Genomic DNA, 22,475 nt, shown 5'->3' with positions numbered 1-22,475 from the left:
AGACACCCAGTATGTATGGTTTATGTAGACACCCAGTATGCATGGTTTATATAGACACCCAGTATGTATGGTTTATATAGACACCCAGTATGTATGGTTATACAGACACCCAGTATGTATGGTTTATATAGACACCCATCTCGTGTCGTTATAGAGCTATGGTCCTGTCGTTCAGCTACTGTTTTTGGGACAATGACCACAGGAATAGCATCTGTACATTCATCTTATCATATAATTCATTTCATAGATAAGTTGCCTCCAAATTCAATTTACCTTATAATTAATATTTGCACGGAGTGTAATGTGCGGTATACAGTAGATTCAATAATCCTGTGCATTGTTCCGTATACACGGGGAAACAGGTTTTATAAACATCGCCGTCATGTCGAGATCGTTGTTGCTGTGCCTCCGGTAATATTTAATTATGCATTCCAGTATCTCCTGAATTTTCCATTGGCCATCAAGTATGACCGACGCACGTTTAATTCTCCGAGGCTCATTGGCATAGAAGGCGGGGCGATAAAAGGAACACGTCACCACTGTCGCTTTCCCTCGCTCTCCTCCGGAGCCTCGTCCTACAGAAAGCTCCGCCCTTCCCACACCGGGGTATCTATAGCTACCCAGACCGACGTCGACACCTATAAACATTTGTTTACAGAACTGTTTGTAGCAACAAGCATGCTTCATATAAAGTCAGCGCAGGAACGGTCTTATCATCTGCTTGTCTTTCACGGATCAGTTTTACCCGTGATCGTCGTTAGTAGTGTATTGCTTAATATTGTTGACAGTTAAATTACCTAACTGTAGTGATGGGTGTTGTAGACGGCATCAAATCGGCTTCCCTCTTTGGAAAGTTAGCATTCTTTTTGTTGGCTGTAGCTTTGCTGTTTGTCTATATCGCATTCACCACGACAGGGTGGGGAGAAAATGCGTCGGGGACGCATTGGGGGTTATGGCGAATATGTGGCAACAACGAGTACATCCCTGGGTGTACCCCAGTCGACGGATGGGCTCTAGGTAAGCATGTTCCACGACCAGACATTATTTAATATAAGACATCACTTTTCATATTCATAGTTGTCATTTGCTGTTGTAAGAGTGTTAGTTTGCATTGAATTTTATTTAAATGGTTGTTCAGTATCACGATAATATATGATAAAAGTTTATAGATATAATAATAACAGTTTATAGATATAAAAATAACAGTTTATAGATATAAAAATAACAGTTTATAGATAAAATAATAACAGTTTATAGATAAAATAATAACAGTTTATTGATATAATAATAAAAACATTTACCATCATATGGTCAGTTTAAACTTTATTCGATATATGTATTCGGTCAGCATAATATCTAGATGATATGGGTCGTTGGTACCGACGAGACCTCGGCTCGACATCATGTTCATGTCAATGTTTATGCCATCTTAACAGTGAATGCATGCTGTAGTTCTACGTAACATTACATTACAAGGTCTAAAGGTCAATGGTCAACTGTACTCGACTTGAGGTTCATGAAATATGAACTGCGCTGTCGTAAAACATTTATTACCAGTAAGACAACTTATATCATTACTCCCTATAGGACAAGACAACTACTGGTAGTCGTTACTAGTCCATTTTTGATTTCGACCAATAAGAATGATGCTTTTCTATTCACTGTATTGACGATATTCGGGTTGAAATACAAATGAAGCGACTGTAAATTAAGTGATTATTTTGCTCTACCTCAGCAATATACTTCTCATAACAATCTTACCTGGTAACAACAGCAATATTGGTTTAGCAGCTCTTGACTCGTTACATTTTTTTCTAAATGGAAAAATGAATTATTTCTTGTTGACCATCAACCAATTAATATCTGCCACTTGATTCTCACCAGGAAAACATTCAATATCCCGTATCAATGTTAAAATTAAGATAAAACTAAAAATAGTACCAACAAAGGTCAACGTTATTAAAAGAACCATCAAAAGGTTTAATAGTACCACCAAAAGTTGCTGTTATCAATAGTACAGTGTAACCTGTCTAAACCGGATGTCGCTGGGACCAGACAAGTTGGCCGGTTTACACAGGTATCCGGTTTATAGAGATAGGCAATAATCAACATCTGAGAAATGGGTTTTGACTTTTAATTTCAAAAACAAAGAAAATGTACACCCCAGCTTTTCAATTGCTTAATACAACAAAGGAAAAGTCAGCCACAGGTGTTCGTGTGTACCCATATGTACTGTAGTACAGACGAGTACGGACCTGGCGGTTTTTATTTCTGATAGTTAAAGTCGGTATATTTTTTCCATCTTCGTGTAATATATGCTATGCGTTATACACCAAAATGAGAATTCTTTTCACGGAATCCAGTTAATTGGAATGGAAATTCCGTAATGTTGTGTGAATACTTTCATTTTAACTCGGGTATTTATTCAAAACCCCTATAGTCACTTACTGACCCGTAAAAATCAGTTCTTTTATACATTGCTCCGTCATAGAATCTGAGCCTTTTCAACAAAACCATCAAAAGGTCGCGTTATAAATAGTACAGTGTAACCTGTCTAAACCGGATGTCGCTGGGACCAGACAAGTTGGCCGGTTTACACAGGTATCCGGTTTATAGAGATCGGCAATAATCAACATCTGAGAAATGGGTTTTGACTTTTAATTTTAAACAAGGAAAATGTACACCCCAGCTTTTCAATTGCTTAATACAACAAAGGAAAAGTCAGCCACAGGTCAAAGTACATGATAGCTCCCTTAGTGTTGTTCACCGTTATAAATAGTACCACCAATAGGGTCAACGATATAAAAATAGTACCACCAATAGGGTCAACGATATCAAAATAGTACCACCAATAGGGTCGATGTTATCAAAATAGTACCACCAATAGGGTCAACGATATAAAAATAGTACCACCAATAGGGTCAACGATATAAAAATAGTACCACCAAAGGTCAACGATATGAAATTAGTACCACCAATAGGGTCAACGTTGTTATCAGTTCCAACAAAAGTCACTGTTATAAATAGAGCCATCAATTGTCAACGTAATAAATAGTACAACAATAGTTAAGTTAATAAATAGTACAATAATAGTTAAGTTAATAAATAGTACAATAATAGTTCAGTTAATAAAAAGTACAATAATAGTTCAGTTAATAAAAAGTATAACAATTGTCAACGTAATAAATAGTACAACAATGGTCAACGTAATAAATAGTACAACAATGGTCAACGTAATAAATAGTACAACAATGGTCAACGTAATAAATAGTACAATAATGGTCAACGTAATATATAGTACAATAATAGTTAAGTTAATAAATAGTACAATAATAGTTAAGTTAATAAATAGTACAATAATAGTTAAGTGAATATATAGTACAATAATAGTTAAGTTAATAAATAGTACAATAATAGTTCAGTTAATAAATAGTACAACAATGGTCAACGTAATAAATAGTACAATAATGGTCAACGTAATATATAGTACAATAATAGTTCAGTTAATAAATAGTACAATAATAGTTAAGTTAATAAATAGTACAACAATGGTCAACGTAATATATAGTACAATAATAGTTCAGTTAATAAAAAGTATAACAATTGTCAACGTAATAAATAGTACAACAATGGTCAACGTAATAAATAGTACAACAATGGTCAACGTAATAAACAGTACAACAATGGTCAACGTAATAAACAGTACAACAATGGTCAATGTAATAAATAGTACAACAATGGTCAATGTAATAAATAGTACAACAATGGTCAACGTAATATATAGTACAACAATGGTCAACGTAATAAACAGTATAACAATGGTCAACGTAATAAATAGTCCAACAATGGTCAACGTAATATATAGTACAACAATGGTCAATGTAATAAATAGTACAACAATGGTCAACGTAATAAACAGTACAACAATGGTCAACGTAATAAATAGTACAACAATGGTCAACGTAATAAATAGTATAACAATGGTCAACGTAATAAACAGTACAACAATGGTCAACGTAATAAATAGTACAACAATGGTCAACGTAATAAATAGTATAACAATGGTCAACGTAATAAACAGTACAACAATGGTCAACGTAATAAACAGTACAACAATGGTCAACGTAATAAATAGTACAACAATGGTCAACGTAATAAATAGTACAACAATGGTCAATGTAATAAATAGTACAACAATGGTCAACGTAATATATAGTACAACAATGGTCAACGTAATAAACAGTATAACAATGGTCAACGTAATAAATAGTCCAACAATGGTCAACGTAATATATAGTACAATAATGGTCAATGTAAAATATAGTACAATAATAGTTAAGTTAATAAATAGTACAATAATAGTTAAGTTAATAAAAAGTATAACAATGGTCAACGTAATAAATAGTACAATAATGGTCAATGTAATATATAGTACAACAATGGTCAATGTAATAAATAGTACAACAATGGTCAACGTAATATATAGTACAACAATGGTCAACGTAATAAACAGTATAACAATGGTCAACGTAATAAATAGTACAACAATGGTCAACGTAATAAATAGTACAACAATGGTCAGCGTAATAAACAGTACAACAATGGTCAACGTAATAAACAGTACAACAATGGTCAACTTAATAAACAGTACAACAATGGTCAACGTAATAAATAGTCCAACAATGGTCAACGTAATAAATAGTACAACAATGGTCAATGTAATAAATAGTACAACAATGGTCAACGTAATATATAGTACAACAATGGTCAACGTAATAAACAGTATAACAATGGTCAACGTAATAAATAGTCCAACAATGGTCAACGTAATATATAGTACAACAATGGTCAATGTAATATATAGTACAATAATAGTTAAGTTAATAAATAGTACAATAATAATTAAGTTAATAAATAGTTCAATAATAGTTAAGTTAATAAAAAGTATAACAATGGTCAACGCAATATATAGTACAACAATGGTCAACGTAATATATAGTACAATAATGGTCAATGTAATATATAGTACAATAATAGTTAAGTTAATAAATAGTACAATAATAGTTAAGTGAATATATAGTACAATAATAGTTAAGTGAATATATAGTACAATAATAGTTAAGTTAATAAAAAGTATAACAATTGTCAACGTAATAAATAGTCCAACAATGGTCAACGTAATAAACAGTACAACAATGGTCATCTTTATATATAGTACAACAATGGTCAACGTAATAAATAAATAGCACAACAATGGTCAACGTAATATATAGTACAAAATGGTCAACGTAATAAATAGTACAACAATGGTCAACGTAATATATAGTACAGCAATAGTCAACTTAATATATAGTACAACAATGGTCAACTTAATAAATAAATAGTACAACAATGGTCAAAGTAATATATAGTACAGCAATGGTCAACGTAATATATAGTACAACAATGGTCAACTTAATATATAGTACAACAATGGTCAACGTAATAAATAAATAGCACAACAATGGTCAACGTAATATATAGTACAACAATGGTCAACGTAATATATAGTACAACAATGGTCAACTTAATATATAGTACAACAATGGTCAACTTAATAAATAAATAGCACAACAATGGTCAACGTAATAAATAAATAGCACAACAATGGTCAACGTAATATATAGTACAACAATGGTCAACTTAATATATAGTACAACAATGGTCAACGTAATAAATAGTCCAACAATTGTCAACTTAATATATAGTACAACAATGGTCAACTTAATATATAGTACAACAATGGTCAACTTAATATATAGTACAACAATGGTCAACTTAATAAATAAATAGCACAACAATGGTCAACTTAATATATAGTACAACAATAGTCAAGTTAATATATAGTACAACCATGGTCAACTTAATATATAGTACAACAATGGTCAACGTAATATATAGTACAACAATGGTCAACTTAATAAATAAATAGCACAACAATGGTCATCGTAATATATAGTACAACAATGGTCAACGTAATATATAGTACAACAATGGTCAACTTAATAAATAAATACCACAACAATGGTCAACGTAATATATAGTACAACAATGGTCAACGTAATAAAGAGTACAACAATGGTCAGTCTAAGAAATAGTCCAACAATGGTCAACGTAATACATAGTACAACAATGGTCAGCGTAATAAACACTACAGTACAACAATGGTCAGCGTTATGATGTAAATAGTAGCACTACAATCAAAACGTCAACGTTGTATAAAGTATAAGACGACAAAAATATCAAAGTTATAATTAATCTTATATTATATCATTTTAAGGTTATAACTATAATGTAGCAGGTAAAATCTGCGGTAACAATACACGATAAAATCCTAACAATAACGTCATTGTTATTATACGGTACTTGTTTTCGACGTTGTAGATTGGTACGCCGCCACCCAAGCTTTGGCTATATTCGGCTTCGTGGGAATCAACGTCGCCTTCTTGTTGGTATGCCTTCTTCTCTTCACGTCTCAATGTGGGGGCAACAAAGAGGTCGGCATGGGCGCCGCCATCATCTGCCTCATCACAGGTATGTATCCCGTAGTACAGACGAGTACGGACCGTATACCCTGTAGGTGTTCGTGTGTACCTATATGTACTGTAGTACAGACGAGTACGGACCTTATACTCTGTAGGTGTACGTGTGTACCTATATGTACTGTAGTACAGACGAGTACGGACCTTATACTCTGTAGGTGTTCGTGTGTACCTATATGTACTGTAGTACAGACGAGTACGGACCTTATACTCTGTAGATGTTCGTGTGTACCTATATGTACTGTAGTACAGACGAGTACGGACCTTCTACTCTGTAGGTGTTCGTGTGTACCTATATGTACTGTAGTACAGACGAGTACGGACCTGGCGGGTTTTATTTCTGATAGTTAAAGTCGGTATATTTTTTCCATCTTCGTGTAATATATACTATGCGTTATACACCAAAATGAGAATTCTACTCACGGAATCCAGTTAACTGGAATGGAAATTCCGTAATGTTGTGTGAATGATTTCAATTTTAACTCCGGTATTTATTCAAAACTCTATAGTCACTTACTGACCCGTAAAAATAAATTCTTCTATACATTGCTCCGTCATAGAATATGAGCCTTTTCAACAAAACCACGCCCACTTGAATGTCAATGCCTGAAACCTTGGAATAGTAGTATTGGTAATAATTATTGGAGATATAGTTCATACAGCTTTATGGCGAGTTGGTCTCGGAACGTATCTTTTATTTGACAACACATGTCGAGCGACATTAAGTGTCCAGGTATAAACTATGGTGTTCCGTTAGGGCCAAAAATATAACTCCATCGACCTAAACGCGAAGGAGCGAAAACAGGATAGCGAAGGAGCGAAGAAGCGAAGTAGAGCATTGCTCCTTCGCTATCGTATTTTCGCTACTTCGCTTCTTCGCATCTTCACTCCTTCGCTCCTTCGCGTTGAGGTCGAAGGAGCGATATTGGAAATTTGGACCTTATATAACGGAACACCACAATAAACCGATGTGTATCAAATATTAATCGAAGATGAAGAAAGAGTTTTATTATAGAATTTTATGTCGATAATGTTATTATATGTACTATACCGATAGGAAATAGCAGTGATGTACCGGTTAATGTGGCAGGTTTATGTGTATATACCCCGGTTATTGTGGCAGGTTTATGTGTATATACCCCGGTTAATGTAACGGGTCTATGTGTATATACCCCGGTTAATGTAACGGATTTACGTGTATATACCCCGATTAATGTAATGGGTTTATGTGTATATACCCCGGTTAATGTAACGGATTTACGTGTATATACCCCGGTTAATGTAATGGGTTTATGTGTATATACCCCGGTTAATGTAACGGATTTACGTGTATATACCCCGGTTAATGTAACGGATTTACGTGTATATACCCCGGTTAATGTAACGGGTTTACGTGTATATACCCCGGTTAATGTAATGGGTTTATGTGTATATACCCCAGTTAATGTAACGGATTTACGTGTATATACCCCGGTTAATGTAACGGGTTTACGTGTATATACCCCGGTTAATGTAACGGGTTTATGTGTATATACCCCGGTTAATGTAATGGGTTTATGTGTATATACCCCGGTTAATGTAACGGGTCTATGTGTATATACCCCGGTTAATGTAATGGGTTTATGTGTATATACCCCGGTTAATGTAATGGGTTTACGTGTATATACCCCGGTTAATGTAACGGGTTTATGTGTATATACCCCGGTTAATGTAATGGGTTTATGTGTATATACCCCGGTTAATGTAACGGATTTATGTGTATATACCCCGGTTAATGTAACGGGTTCGTGTGTATATACCCCGGTTAATGTAATGGGTTTACGTGTATATACCCCGGTTAATGTAATGGGTTTACGTGTATATACCCCCGTTAATGTAATGGGTTTATGTGTAATATATCCAAGATGTTATGTTTTTTTGACACAAACGTAAGTTTGAGTCTATGTCAGCGCTTTTGAGGTGTAGCTGACAAAATCTACGATGCCCTCTGGCGGATACTGCCTTGGCCAATCTAACCGTTGCTTTACAGTAACTCCGTAATGCTATGCAGTAAATATTTGTAAATATCGTAAATATTCACGATAAAAAATGACATATAGTAAAGTTCAGCTATAAAAAAATTACCTTTTGTTTTGTTGACACAAACGTAGACACAAACGTAAGTTTGAGTCTATGTCAGCGCTTTTGAGGGCTCTGGCGGATACTGCTGTTGGCCAATCTAAACGTTGCTTTACAGTAACTCCGTAATGTTATGCAGTAAATATTTGTTTAACTTCACGATAAAAAATGACATACAGTGAAGTTCAGCTATTAAAAAAAATCACCTTTTGTTTTGTTGTATTTTAGAAGCTGACAGGACAATGTGTTTTTTTTGGCATCTTCGTTCGCTCTGACACAACTTCCACTGCCACTTCACAATCATATTCTATCGCAAAAAAAATAGTCCCGTGACTTACGGAGTCAAATGCAACACTGCAGTTTCGTTAGATATATGACAAAACAACAGAACCTCACAAATAGATAGGTTTCAAAGTATTTAATTTAAGTATGTTCTGTCGATGATACGTAAGAACATTTTTCCGCGTTGAACGCATTAGATTTCACGCGGAATGATACAATCGACTTTTCGCTGGCGCCATATTGCTGCTTACCTGTGACCCGGAAGAAAAATCTACTAACATCACGCTGAATTTTCATCATCGACATCTATGTGTTTTTTTTTCTTTGGTGGCATGTTACTGAATGGGTTATAATATTGATAAAGTTTCGTCGGAATATCGTTGTTATTTTGTACATTGAAAAATCACTCATCCAGCATCCGATTTTGTCCGCCATCTTTCAGTAATGTAAACAATAATAAAAGAAAGAGTAGGTGATCAAACCCAACTTTGAATGTCATTTTCTCACTGAAATATTAACTTGCATGTGATTGATGTAGTCTGCAGATGGTTAGATTATATAGATGTTTTTTTACGAAAGAAAAAAAGTTGTCTATTCATCATGACAATATCACAACAACGGCAGTCGAGTACCATACGCATGTTTGCAAATAAAAAGTTAAATAAATTCTCACTGAATAGGGTTTCGAAATGTCAAATGGACTTGTGAATATTAATATTGACTTCGGATCTATTGATTATATCCTACGTAATGCACATGAAGTTTTTCGTTTACAGAACGCGTACCGCATTAACGTGGCTGTCTGCATGCAGATGTAGACGTCACTGAAAATTTCATCTCTAATTATAGCGACTGATTCTTTTTTTCTAATATTCGTGATGGTTTAAAAAAAATAGAAAATGATCTATCATTATCATTTGAAATATTACATAACAGTCGAAGCATATTATAAAAAAGAAAGGGGTCTACGATGTACATCTACATAGACCTTTATTATGTTTGGTGGAGTTTTGAACGCTTCAGGGACGGTTAAAGGGCAGTAACTCTTTAGAAAACACCATTTTTCATGGAAATATACTGATTGCTAAATTTAACCAGAAATATTTAAAGGCAGTGGAAATGTTATATTCCTACATCTGCGGTTTTTTCTGTCTTAAATCATTTCAGCTTCTGAATTAAATTAACCTTTAAACTAATGCACAGTATAGTATTGATAAATCAATGCAAATAATTTATTCTAACTTAGATTTATTATTATTATTTAATCTTTTTTTCTTTACAACACTAGTACATATTATTTGAGAAGAACAGCAAAAATTACTAAGTTCATTATTCTTCTAAACAACAAAAATTTGTAAAACTTTTTTGTGTTGTGCATATATCCTATTGTGAAATAACTTGGCATGACTAAAGATAATAGTATTGTCTTGATGGCTGTTACATACTATATCATAGGTTGAGTTAAATAATTATTTTCTTCTTGTCAATTATGGTAAATGGTGAAAACACATTTTTTTCATTTAAATTGTTAAGTCGGTTTAATGTTCAAATTCAGATTATTTAATTAAAGCAACTATTAATAATGTATATATGTGTTAACTTTTCTGACAAAGTCTTCAAGTAACCTGATTATATTTGACAGAGAATCAAAATAAGTAATTTTGTTGTTAAGAATAGTGGGCTTAGCCATTTACAACTGTTTAGATTCTACTTAATAAGGTTTGATTTTTAACATTTTGGCAAATTTATCTTATCAATATCCAATTTAGTTTTAAAGATAAGCAGTACTTCCATTTTTATGAAAATAAAAATTACTTCAGTGTTCTAATAATTTAAACACATGAACAATTGAAAGAAATACATTTGTATGAAAAGCATTCATAATGGACTTTGAAGAATGCTACTACATGTACAGTTCATCCAGTTTGGGCATTCGAACTACATTTTCATCTGACCGATGCTGCAGATTAAAAAAAAACCTCTGATTTTGAAATCGATGATATCAATACATATAGCTACATTCACATCTCACTAACATTAATTAACATGATATATATACCATACATACATATATATATGTATCATGCAGTTACAGTTATGTATATGGTACATATACTATTGCGGAGAATATTTGATGCAATGTACATAAGTGAAAAACAAAATTCCACTTCAAATTGATTTGAACTGTACATGTGAATGAATGTGTTTTTGTTGTATAGATTATTTTTAGCTACACAGTATGGAGTGTAAACATATAACGTAGAGTGCTATATGAAAATCATGTTCACTCTAATGAGCGATTAAGAAACTGTCTCAAGTCTGAGCTGATATGAGCATGTAATTCTAAGTTTTGAATATAGTGCTTAGTTTAATGTGCCCGTCGTGATGGTATACCCTGCCCTGTCTACATCCGCATTCTATGCCTCCAGAGTCTGTTTATCAGACCCAGGTGTTTTTAACCCACCATCATCAGATGGTGGGCTATTCAAATCGCCCTGCGTCACTGGTCCGTCCGTCCCTCCATCCGTAAACAATTCTTGTTAACGCTATTTCTCAAAGTACTGAAGGGATCTTCTAAAATTTCATAGGTTTCTCTTGGTTTCTAGTTATGCATATTGCATTTTGAGACCAATCGGAAAACAATATGGCCGACAGGCAGCCATTTTAGGTTTTGACAATTGAAGTTTGTTATTGCTATTTCTCAGAAAGCACTGAATTGATCTTTCTCAAATTTCATATGTAGGTTCCTCTTGGTGCTAACATTAGTTATGCATATTGCATTTTGAGACCAATCGGAAAACAATAAGGCCGACAGGCAGCCATCTTGGATTTTGTCAATTGAAGTTTGTTATCACTATTTCTCAGAAAGTGTTGACGGGATCTTTTTCAAATTTCAAAAGTAGGTTCCCCTCGGTGCCTAGTTATGCATATTGCGTTTTGAGACTGATCGGAAAACAACATGGCCGACAGGCAGCCATCTTGGATTTGGACAATGGAAGTTTGTTATCGATATTTCTCAAAAAGTGCTGAAGGGATCTTTCTCAAATTTGATATGTAGGTTCCCCTTGGTGGGTGGTTATGCATATTGCATTTTGAGACCAATCGGAGAACAATATGGCCGACAGGCAGCCATCTTAGGTTTTGACAATTGAAGTTTGTTATTGCTATTTCTCAGAAAGCACTGAATTGATCTTTCTCAAATTTCATATGTAGGTTCCTCTTGGTGCTTACATTAGTTATGTATATTGCATTTTGAGACCAATCGGAAAACAATATGGCCGACAGGCAGCCATCTTGGATTTGGACAATTGAAGTTTGTTATCACTATTTCTCAGAAAGTGCTGAAGGGATCTTTCTCAAATTTTATTTGTAGGCTCCCCTCGGTGCCTAGTTATGGATATTGCATTTTGAGACTAATCGGAAAACAACATGGCCGACAGGCAGCCATATTGTATTTTGACAATTGAAGTTTGTTATCGCTATTTTACAGAAGGTACTGAAGGGATAGAACAATCTGCCACAAAATATCATTCAAAACCTTGAAATAACATCATTCAAACCAGGGCTCACACACACGATAAAATCCTAAAACAATCACACAAATGTTTTTAACCTGAGCTCTCTCTTATCTAAAAGCTGGTAGCTAGATGGGGCGCTACATCAAATGTATAAATATTTTTTCAAATGCTAATGATGATGATAATTTGTGAAGCGCTTATAGGCATGGGATCCTCAAAAGTTTGAAAAGAAAGGCCTCATTAATTTTACAGGTAATCTAGGACCTTCATATTACATCTACAACTACGTATACATTAACCCATTGAAGATGTCAAATAAGATTACCCGAGTACCTATTCTGACAATTAGCTGCCAAGACGCACTTGCAATCAAAAGGAGATATGAATTTCTTTTCTTTCCAATATTTTGTCCTAGTCCTAATCAGGTATTGGTGATGTTCCATACAAAGTTGACCATGTCCCCACTAAACAAAAGCAGTTAAAATAATTTGTTTTCGTTTGTGTCTTCAGTACTTTCAGTACTTTGATTATGTTTCGTTGTTTGATTAATATATGTCCCTGTAAAAATCGTCCCTTTTCTCCCTTTCCAGGCGTCCTGCTGCTGATTGGGTGTATTGTATTCGGTGCAAAGTTTGACGATCGCTACATCGACCAATTTCCAACGAATAAACACAAACTATCTTACTCATTCGGACTAGCTCTTGTTGCCAGTATACTGGAAATCGTGGCGGGAGTTTTCATGCTGGTGGACGGACTAGGGAAAGGAACCTCACCTTCCGGCTAATCAACCTGGTGTGCATGTAGAACGTTAAATAATTAAATAAACGTGTTAGATACAACGACTGAACTAAAACTGTGTTTCCTAATACTAAACAGCATAGAGTGTTTATTCAAAGACGTTTGTCGACATCCGTCCTCATGTACATGAAAGTGTGATATAGTACCCGAGTTTGAGCTCCTCCCCATAGTGGCATTGTAATACTGTGTGGAGGATGTAGGATATCATGTGCTTGCTGTTTGTGCATCATCTAGAATCCTACACGTGTTACAATGTAACACTTGTGATAATATTTATAAAAAAATATTTATATTTTCTAAATAAATCATAATGTGCTATAAAATATGAGTGTATACTTCTGTTTTTAAATAAGCACAGAACATTTATATTATGTATATAAATGTATATATTTATTAGTACTGGCGGTGGAATGTCAAATATGCATTATCGATAGTGTGACGTCATTGTCTCTCAGCTATGATACCCCCTTAATGTGTCAACCATGAAAGTATATATTCTTTTAGTTGTTGCTTTTTTTTTAAATACAAAGTAACAAAATGTAGTTTATTTGTGAGATCGCATAAAATGATATGTAAGAATTTGGCGTATGTCTTATTCAGGTTAAATTTAGAAGTAAATGAGCCAAGCGTAAGCTTAGTTGTTACATATTCCACACTTAGACTACATTTTGCATGATAATTATTCAATTCTTTTCACTTGTAAAACAACTCTGTACATGTGTATGATTATTGACGTCTTTTTGTCCATTTGTAATCTAATAGAAATTTTTACTGTTTAAACAATCTTCATAATTGAGGAAATAAAGAGAATAATAACAATTCTATTAACACCGCTTAATTAAAGACATTCAAAAGTAGAGACTTTCAGCTTTATTTACCGTGGTAATTTGTTTATTTAGTCAGAACACAAAATATCTCTAAATCAGCGTCAAGTATTAGCTATCACACATGTTTTAATATCTGCGGTAGTCAAGGTGGGAAAAAGCCGAAATAAACCCCTGGCTAGTGAAGATGGAAAAATTGATGACATAGGCAAATCCTGTCTGTGGTGGTAAAGACAACAACACAACAATGCAAGGTAAATAGCTTTACTTGAAGGATACGTATACGACAAAACACTTTTTGATGACGTCATATCACGTAAAATACCGATCTGAGAGAAAAAATCCGGATGCTATGACCAAGTATGTTCCGTCATCACATTTTGTACACCCTAACTGTTTCGTCACTGAATCAAGTAAACAAGAGCAGCACACAAGATAAACTGTTTAAATATCTAAAAATGTCTAAATTTTATACACCCAGTAAATAATACATGTAAATGGATCATATCTCCGTATGATACAGGGCCAGTCGGACACGGTCAGCGTGTTAATAAAGACACCTTCTGAACATCCAGGTAATCAATATCAAAACAATATCTCATTATCAATTACAGACGAAAGAAAACTGTCGCGCACACTCTTACCGGACACTCTTACAAAATGTCATACATCATGAAATTTTATTCTCGCGGGAAAAATTATAGATTTTCAAATAAAATAAATATTTTCACAACAACAAGACACTAACATATACAACTGTTTGAAAATCTAAAATATTAAATAATATTGATATTAAACTTCGGTGTAGTTAATATAGTATCCTACTTGAAGATCTGCCGACAACCTTACTAGTTCTATTGGAATGCATAGAAAGTGGCATAGAATAACTTTGCATAAGCGTACTGTTTCCCGGGAAATATTAGAGATATGAGTCGCTTATTAAAATACCATTACTATCGTGAGTAGTGTGAATAAAAACTATAACTAAATCCTCGTTTTAAAATATAGATACCAGAGGTGTGAGTCACTTGATACTAGGAGATTGTGTAACGAGTCTATACTAAATACCAGAGGTGTGAGTCACTTAATACGAGGAGAGTGTGTAATGAGTCTACACTAGATACCAGAGGTGTGAGTCACTTAATACTAGGAGAGTGTGTTACGAGTCTATACTAGATACTAGAGGTGTAAGTCACTTAATACTAGGAGTGTGTAACGAGTCTATACTAGATACTAGAGGTGTGAGTCACTTAATACTAGGAGAGTGTGTTACGAGTCTATACTAAATACCAGAGGTGTGAGTCACTTAATACTAGGAGAGTGTGTTACGAGTCTATACTAGATACTAGAGGTGTAAGTCACTTAATACTAGGAGTGTGTAACGAGTCTATACTAAATACCAGAGGTGTGAGTCACTTAATACTTGGAGATTGTGTAACGAGTCTTTCTACCACAATACCCTGTGTTATTCAACTCTCAGACCATCAGTTAATCTTTACAGCCGTTGATTAACAATCTGTTTATACCACACGTGGTATAAACTCTGTACGCATTTTGATTGGCTAACACGGTGAACTTTGACCCAAGCTGCAATTGTTATTGACGTCATCAATAATCTAATGACGTCACATCATCGGGTCCCGGACGTCACCGGTACACTTTATTTGCATACGCGAAATTATACTTGGCCACGTTTCCCTTTGATTCAAGCCGATATTATTGTGGTAGAAACAGGTCACACGACTCGAAATTGTTGGATATGGAATTTATTTCACACTCGTAAGTTATTTTTTAAAAGTTGCAAAAAACACTCGCTAAAGCTCGTGTCTTTTGTAACTTTTAAAAAATAACTTACTCGTGTGAAATAAATTCCATATCCAACAACCACTCGTTGTGTAACCTCTATATACTAAATACCAGAGGTGTGAGTCACTTAATACTAGGAGAGTGTGTTACGAGTCTATACTAGATACTAGAGATGTCAGGCACTTAATACTTGGAGAGTGTGTAACGAGTCTATACTAGATACTAGAGGTGTAAGTCACTTAATACTTGGAGAGTGTAACGAGCCTATACTAGATACTAGAGGTGTGAGTCACTTAATACTAGGAGAGTGTGTTACGAGTCTATACTAGATACTAGAGGTGTGAGTCACTTAATACTAGGAGAGTGTGTAACGAGTCTATACTAGATACCAGAGGTGTGAGTCACTTAATACTAGGAGAGTGTGTTACGAGTCTATACTAGATACTAGAGGTGTGAGTCACTTAATACTAGGAGAGTGTGTAACGAGTCTATACTAGATACTAGAGGTGTGAGTCACTTGATACTAGGAGAGTGTGTAACGAGTCTATACTAGATACTAGAGGTGTGAGTCACTTGATACTGGTAGAGTGTGTAACGGGTCTACACTAGATACTAGAGGTGTGAGTCACTTGATACTAGGAGTGTGTAACGAGTCTATACTAGATACTAGAGGTGTAAGTCACTTAATACTAGGAGAGTGTGTAACGAGTCTATACTATATAATAGAGGTGTGAGTCACTTAATACTAGGAGAGTGTGTAACGAGTCTATACTAAATACCAGAGGTGTGAGTCACTTAATACTAGGAGAGTGTGTAACGAGTCTATACTATATACTAGAGGTGTATGTCACTTAATACTGGTAGAGTGTGTAACGAGCCTATACTAGATACTAGAGGTGTGAGTCACTTGATACTAGGAGTGTGTAACGAGTCTATACTAGATACTAGAGGTGTAAGTCACTTAATACTAGGAGAGTGTGTAACGGGTCTACACTAGATACTAGAGGTGTGCGTCACTTAATACTAGGAGAGTGTGTAACGAGTCTATACTATATACTAGAGGTGTAAGTCACTTAATACTAGGAGAGTGTGTTACGAGTCTATACTAGATACCAGAGGTGTAAGTCACTTAATACTAGGAGAGTGTGTAACGGGTCTACACTAGATACTAGAGGTGTGAGTCACTTAATACTAGGAGAGTGTGTAACGAGTCTATACTAGATAATAGAGGTGTGCGTCACTTAATACTAGGAGAGTGTGTAACGAGTCTATACTAGATACTAGAGGTGTATGTCACTTAATACTGGTAGAGTGTGTAACGAGTCTATACTAGATACTAGAGGTGTGAGTCACTTAATACTAGGAGTGTGTAACGAGTCTATACTAGATACTAGAGGTGTGAGTCACTTAATACTAGAAGAGTTTGTAACGAGTCTATACTAGATAACAGAGGTGTGAGTCACTTGATACTTGGAGAGTGTGTAACGAGTCTATACTAGATACCAGAGGTACAATGTGAAGGTTGACATGGTACCAGGAATAGATTTTTATTTCCTCACCATGTCAAAATTATCCTAGTCCATTTTATTTAACACACATCTTATAGAAAGACAATATTGATCACAAGAACTCCGAAAATGATTGAATAACAATATAACAATTTAACAGTAAAAAACATCAAAATTTCTGATTACATCTAACGTGCAGATCGAGGGGTGACCGTCGGGTACAACAAAGATAATATAAATCAACCAGATTTAACAAAAGGTGTGCGAACGTCTATGATAACATATATACAATATTACTCAACACGCGTGTGATTAGCATGTGTGTGTTGCGTATGACTGTGTGTGTGTGTGTGTTACGTGTGACTTCATGTGTGTGTTGCGTATGACTGTGTGTATGTGTGTGTATGACTGTGTGTATGTGTGTGTGGTACATGTGGCTATATGTGTGTGATACGTATGACTGTGTGTGTGTGGTACATGTGGCTATATGTGTGTGATACGTATGACTGTGCATGTGTGTGTGCCATGTGTGACTCTATATTTATTATGTGACCGTGTGACTACGTTCACGAGTCGGTTGCCCAAGACTGATTATTCTTTTTACATCTAGTCTTAATTTCAGTCAACGACACAAATACAGTGTTCCGATCATTGTCGTCAACTCGGCGTGCTTCTCCACTCAGAGGGGATTAGCCCTTCAATAGTAACAATAGTAATACTCCACTCAGAGGGGATTAGCCCTTCAATAGTAACAATAGTAATACAAGTTTGATTGTCCAAAAAAAAAAAACGATAATGATGAGATGATCAGTATTGGCGGGAACTCTGTAGGCATGGTGTGACGTCACTGACTGTTTCAGATCTATGTGACCACATATCAATATTCAGCTCAAAAAAAAAAGAAAGAATAAAAGTTAACATCGACGAAACGAGAGATCAACAAAGTACACAATTTATACTATATCACCAAAATCTATACTATATCAACAAAATCTATACTATCTCACAAATATATATACTATATAAACAAAATGTATACAATTATCACTGCATTATATACGGTATGACCAAATTATGTACTCTCAGATATCACCAAATTCTGAACTATAGCCCAAAACTTTACACTAAACCACCAAAATGTACACTAAATCCCCGAAATTTACACTGCATCACCAAAATGCTATATTACCAAAATCTATACTGTATCATTAAATCCGATACCATATCACTAAAAATGCTAGTAAAACGTTTGACGAATACCTAGGTGAGTAAAATGCTGTAATAATTTTTGACCAGCAATCTGAAATATTGTTCATCAAAGCAAAGCATGGCTAGCTCGTCTCTCAGACAATCGGTAAAGGTCACGAGTAGTACAGCAGATAAGAGAAAAATACTGCATTTTGTGGTAAAAGCATGAAACTTGGTGTGAACAAAATTAATAACCAAACAAAACATTTCAGATATGGACCCATCGCCAAAAAGCCCTACTTCCGGTAAAATCCAAGATGGCCGCTCCGGTATCACAAAAACTAGATTTTAGGCAAAAAACAATGGATGGATATGTTGTATTTGTAATAAAATACTGTTTATTAACAATCTATTAGGTGTGCAAACGAATAAACTTATACTTCATTATGTTTAGTTTTTTCTTTCAAAACCAGAACTTCCGGTTTCTTATAAAATTGTCGCAATTTTCTCTTTTATTGGAATACAAATTATAATCAATTTAGAATGGACATTGTTTGTACTAATAACGTGGAATTTATTGCTTTGAAGCAATCTTTAATCTTATAAACAAGCCACATTTTGTGAAACTAAATGCATTTCTACTTTCGTGTTTCAGGGCGAATACATTTACAGATTAAAAAAACTTCACATTTTCCTTACATACTACTATAACATGATTTGTACCATACATCAATAGTTACCTACCAAAATTTTTACTGTTGTTTTTGTGGCCAGACGATGCACATGACTTGTTTTCATTTGGATTTCCAGTTCCAATAAGCTAATATGGAAAATTGCCATTCAACTTCCGGTTTTGTTTTATTATTATTATTATTACTATTTTTTGTAGTTAAAACCCAGAGTAAATGTCAACTTCGACATTATCAATTTGACTTCAAAATATATTTACGTCCATCCTGTTCTGCTTAATTTCCGTTTCATTTTACAATCTCTTTCAACATTAGTTACATTGATCATTACAGGTACTAAGAGCTGTGCACTGAAGTGAGGATTTTGCACATTTACATGCTCGTCTGCAACCTTTCTTGCAGCCACAGTGTATCAGTTCTTTAGTCAATGATGAGTATTCAGGCAATGAAATCCAGAATGGCTGTAACATGTATTCTGTAACCATCCAAGGATTTCCGGCTTAGGAACTATATGTTTAGAATGTAGGGAATTCGCTCACACAACACCCAACTAGGGTGGAGGGTTGCATGTTTAGCGTGTTGTATCAAAGCATCGTTTCTAGGAGGGATCGATTCAATACTTCGATCGATTGACCTTGTCAACACATCTATGTTTAATTAAAAATTACCTTCTCGGATGGTAATTTCAAGTTTAAACGTTGATAGCCAGTACTTAGATTGTGGTCTTTCGTTTGCCACTCTTTGACAACTTCGAAAGATTCTGAATAGTTGTCATAGGCTGAGGTCATCAGTTTATACAAAGCAATTACAGTTAGCTAGTGTGCTCTTCTTGTCCACGTTACATGGGAAGCTTTAGGAAAGGAATATGCTGTACCAGAAGAGGCTATGTTCGCTTGTGCTAATGCAAATGTCCATCCCGATCCATCCAACCAGTCACCTACTTACAATGTATTTGAACAGGCCCATCTCAATATGCAGGCCGCCAAACATTAAAACGAACTGGTTGACGCCATATGAATCGGGCCAAATCCACTGTATCTGTTTCGCAAGCGAATAGAGCGGTTGACCAAGTGCGTTAAACAGAGTTTGTCCTGGATTAAAGGATTGCACATATTTCCGGATGGTCGTCATTGAGTGTTTATCATGGCCACAGACTTCGAGTCTTCCTCAAATAACGACAGAAGCACTGGCATATCCGGTTTACTATTGGATGAAGTTTCATGTGTTGCATGGAAAGCTCTCCATGACACAGATGGTGATTTTCCAAAATCTTTAGTTGCTTCTGGTACTTTCTGAAGCCACCTGTACTTGTCTTGCAATGGAGTAGAAATGTTGGCAATATCCGTCCTGAGGTCGTCTATTGGAGGTACAGCCGGGAATTCGTCTCTAAGAATACGGGTGGAACATTTGAATAAGACTGAGGAAGACTTGAGGTGATGCGAACAGATATGCCAGCATCGGGAACAGATAACCTGCCGTGCCCTGATCTGGCCTCAGATGTGTGCTGGAAAAGTGATATCCCTGTCCCTAGAGAAGAATCATCAGCTGTTGTTGCACTCGGATTGTGGTCGATGTTTTCAACCACGGCTGTGGTAAAAACGTCACTTTTCAAACTAGGAGGGCAAACCATATCATCCTCCTGATAGTTCTGGTATAGGAAGTTTGTTATCTTTGTTGGCATAGATAGTACTCTGTCGTATGAAATGCATATTCCAAGATGAAGCAATCTGTCAATAAATGAACGACTTCGAGATTGGCAATGCATAATAATACCTACATATACAGGTAGAGGTGTTTCACGTAATACAAGAAAAACAGATATTATCATGCATTGTGGTTCGGCAGGATAAGCTTTGTCTCGTGTGTTTTCGACATCCTCGGAGGGATTCGTTTTCGTTGTCAGCTTAATGATGGCGCTTTTCAGCTCTGTCTACTTCTTCATTGTTATATTGTAAACTGCAATGATTGTGTCACTTCGCTTGCTTCGTATGTAGTGAGTTTGCAAGTCCACTTCCATCATCCAAAGCACTGATGTCAATTTCACTTTTCAGGTAACCAAGTTCCTCTATCTTCATGAAATTGTAACCTGCACCCGCAACCTTTCATTTTAAAGTGGCTGGACACTGTAGTGCTTCTTCAGTTTCTTGCTGACAGATAATGCATCGCTTCAGATCCATAAAGAATAAGGTTAAACTAATGTTATCAATTTCAGGAACTTTGTTGAATGGAATTGGTAGCTTTATTCATATCAGATTTATAGAAGTGTTCCTTAACTCCAAAGTACCTTATTTCTATCATTAGAAAATGTCTTTGATAAAGGAGTGGGTGTAAAACTTGATCAGGTAAATAATAAGTTTCTTTACTTAGCATTTATAAGAAAAAAGAAATCAGAGTCATACTGCAGAGGTATGTGAGAAGATTTGTTTCAGTTAGAAAGCAGTGGTTTGATTTTTCATGAATTATTTGAATTTATCAATGATATCTTAATAGAGAATAACGAAAAAATTTTCAAATGGAAGCTATTCTATAATATTCTTCCAAATGGAATCTTACTTAAAAGATGGAATATTATTGATAATGATGAATGTTGTATATGTAAAGTTAAGGATGATTATAAACACTATTTTATTGAATGTCAATGTGTAGACCCATTGTGGAATTTGATACATGATCTTTTACAAAAACATAATTACAATGTTCAGCTAAGAAATATGTATTACATCGTGATAGGATATAAGATTGTTGATAAGAAGTACAAAGAATTTAACATTCTTATGTCCCTGATTGGTTATACAATATATAAACACTACCACATCTCTAATAGAAGGGTAGACAGTTGTTCAATTGTGTCTTTATTCAAACATTTTCTTGAGAGAAAATTACTCCTACAACGATATAGAGTTATAAAATTATTGAAAAGCATAGCAATGTATTTAAACGAGTAACATGTAAAAACGAATAAAAAAAGAATGAATAAAAAAATCAATAGAGAATGTGCAATGATGATAAACATGGCTCTGGGAGCTTATTAGCTCTTAAAATGTACTAAAATAGAAAGTTATGATCTATGTGTAAAGATGGGTAAATGAAAGTATTATGTTTACATGAAAAGGGCGTATTGGTGATATATACGCTGCGTGTGTACTGATGGTGATGGTGTTTT

At 34.8% G+C, this 22,475-nt stretch overlaps 1 protein-coding gene across 1 annotated transcript; it reads left to right on the top strand.

Annotated features, from left to right (window-relative positions):
- Positions 1-641: 641 nt before the first annotated feature.
- LOC117323836 lies at positions 642-14,119 on the top strand. Its single transcript, XM_033879317.1, has 3 exons — positions 642-1,017; positions 6,424-6,573; positions 13,090-14,119. Exons 1-3 carry the CDS (start codon positions 810-812, stop codon positions 13,281-13,283), a joined length of 552 nt encoding a protein of 183 aa, XP_033735208.1. The 5' UTR covers positions 642-809; the 3' UTR covers positions 13,284-14,119.
- Positions 14,120-22,475: the final 8,356 nt, after the last annotated feature.

Source organism: Pecten maximus, chromosome 3 (genome assembly GCF_902652985.1).
Source record: "Pecten maximus chromosome 3, xPecMax1.1, whole genome shotgun sequence".
Taxonomy (NCBI): domain Eukaryota; kingdom Metazoa; phylum Mollusca; class Bivalvia; order Pectinida; family Pectinidae; genus Pecten; species Pecten maximus.
The sequence above is the reverse complement of the archived record's forward strand: the minus strand, read 5'-3'. Positions and strand labels throughout refer to the sequence as shown.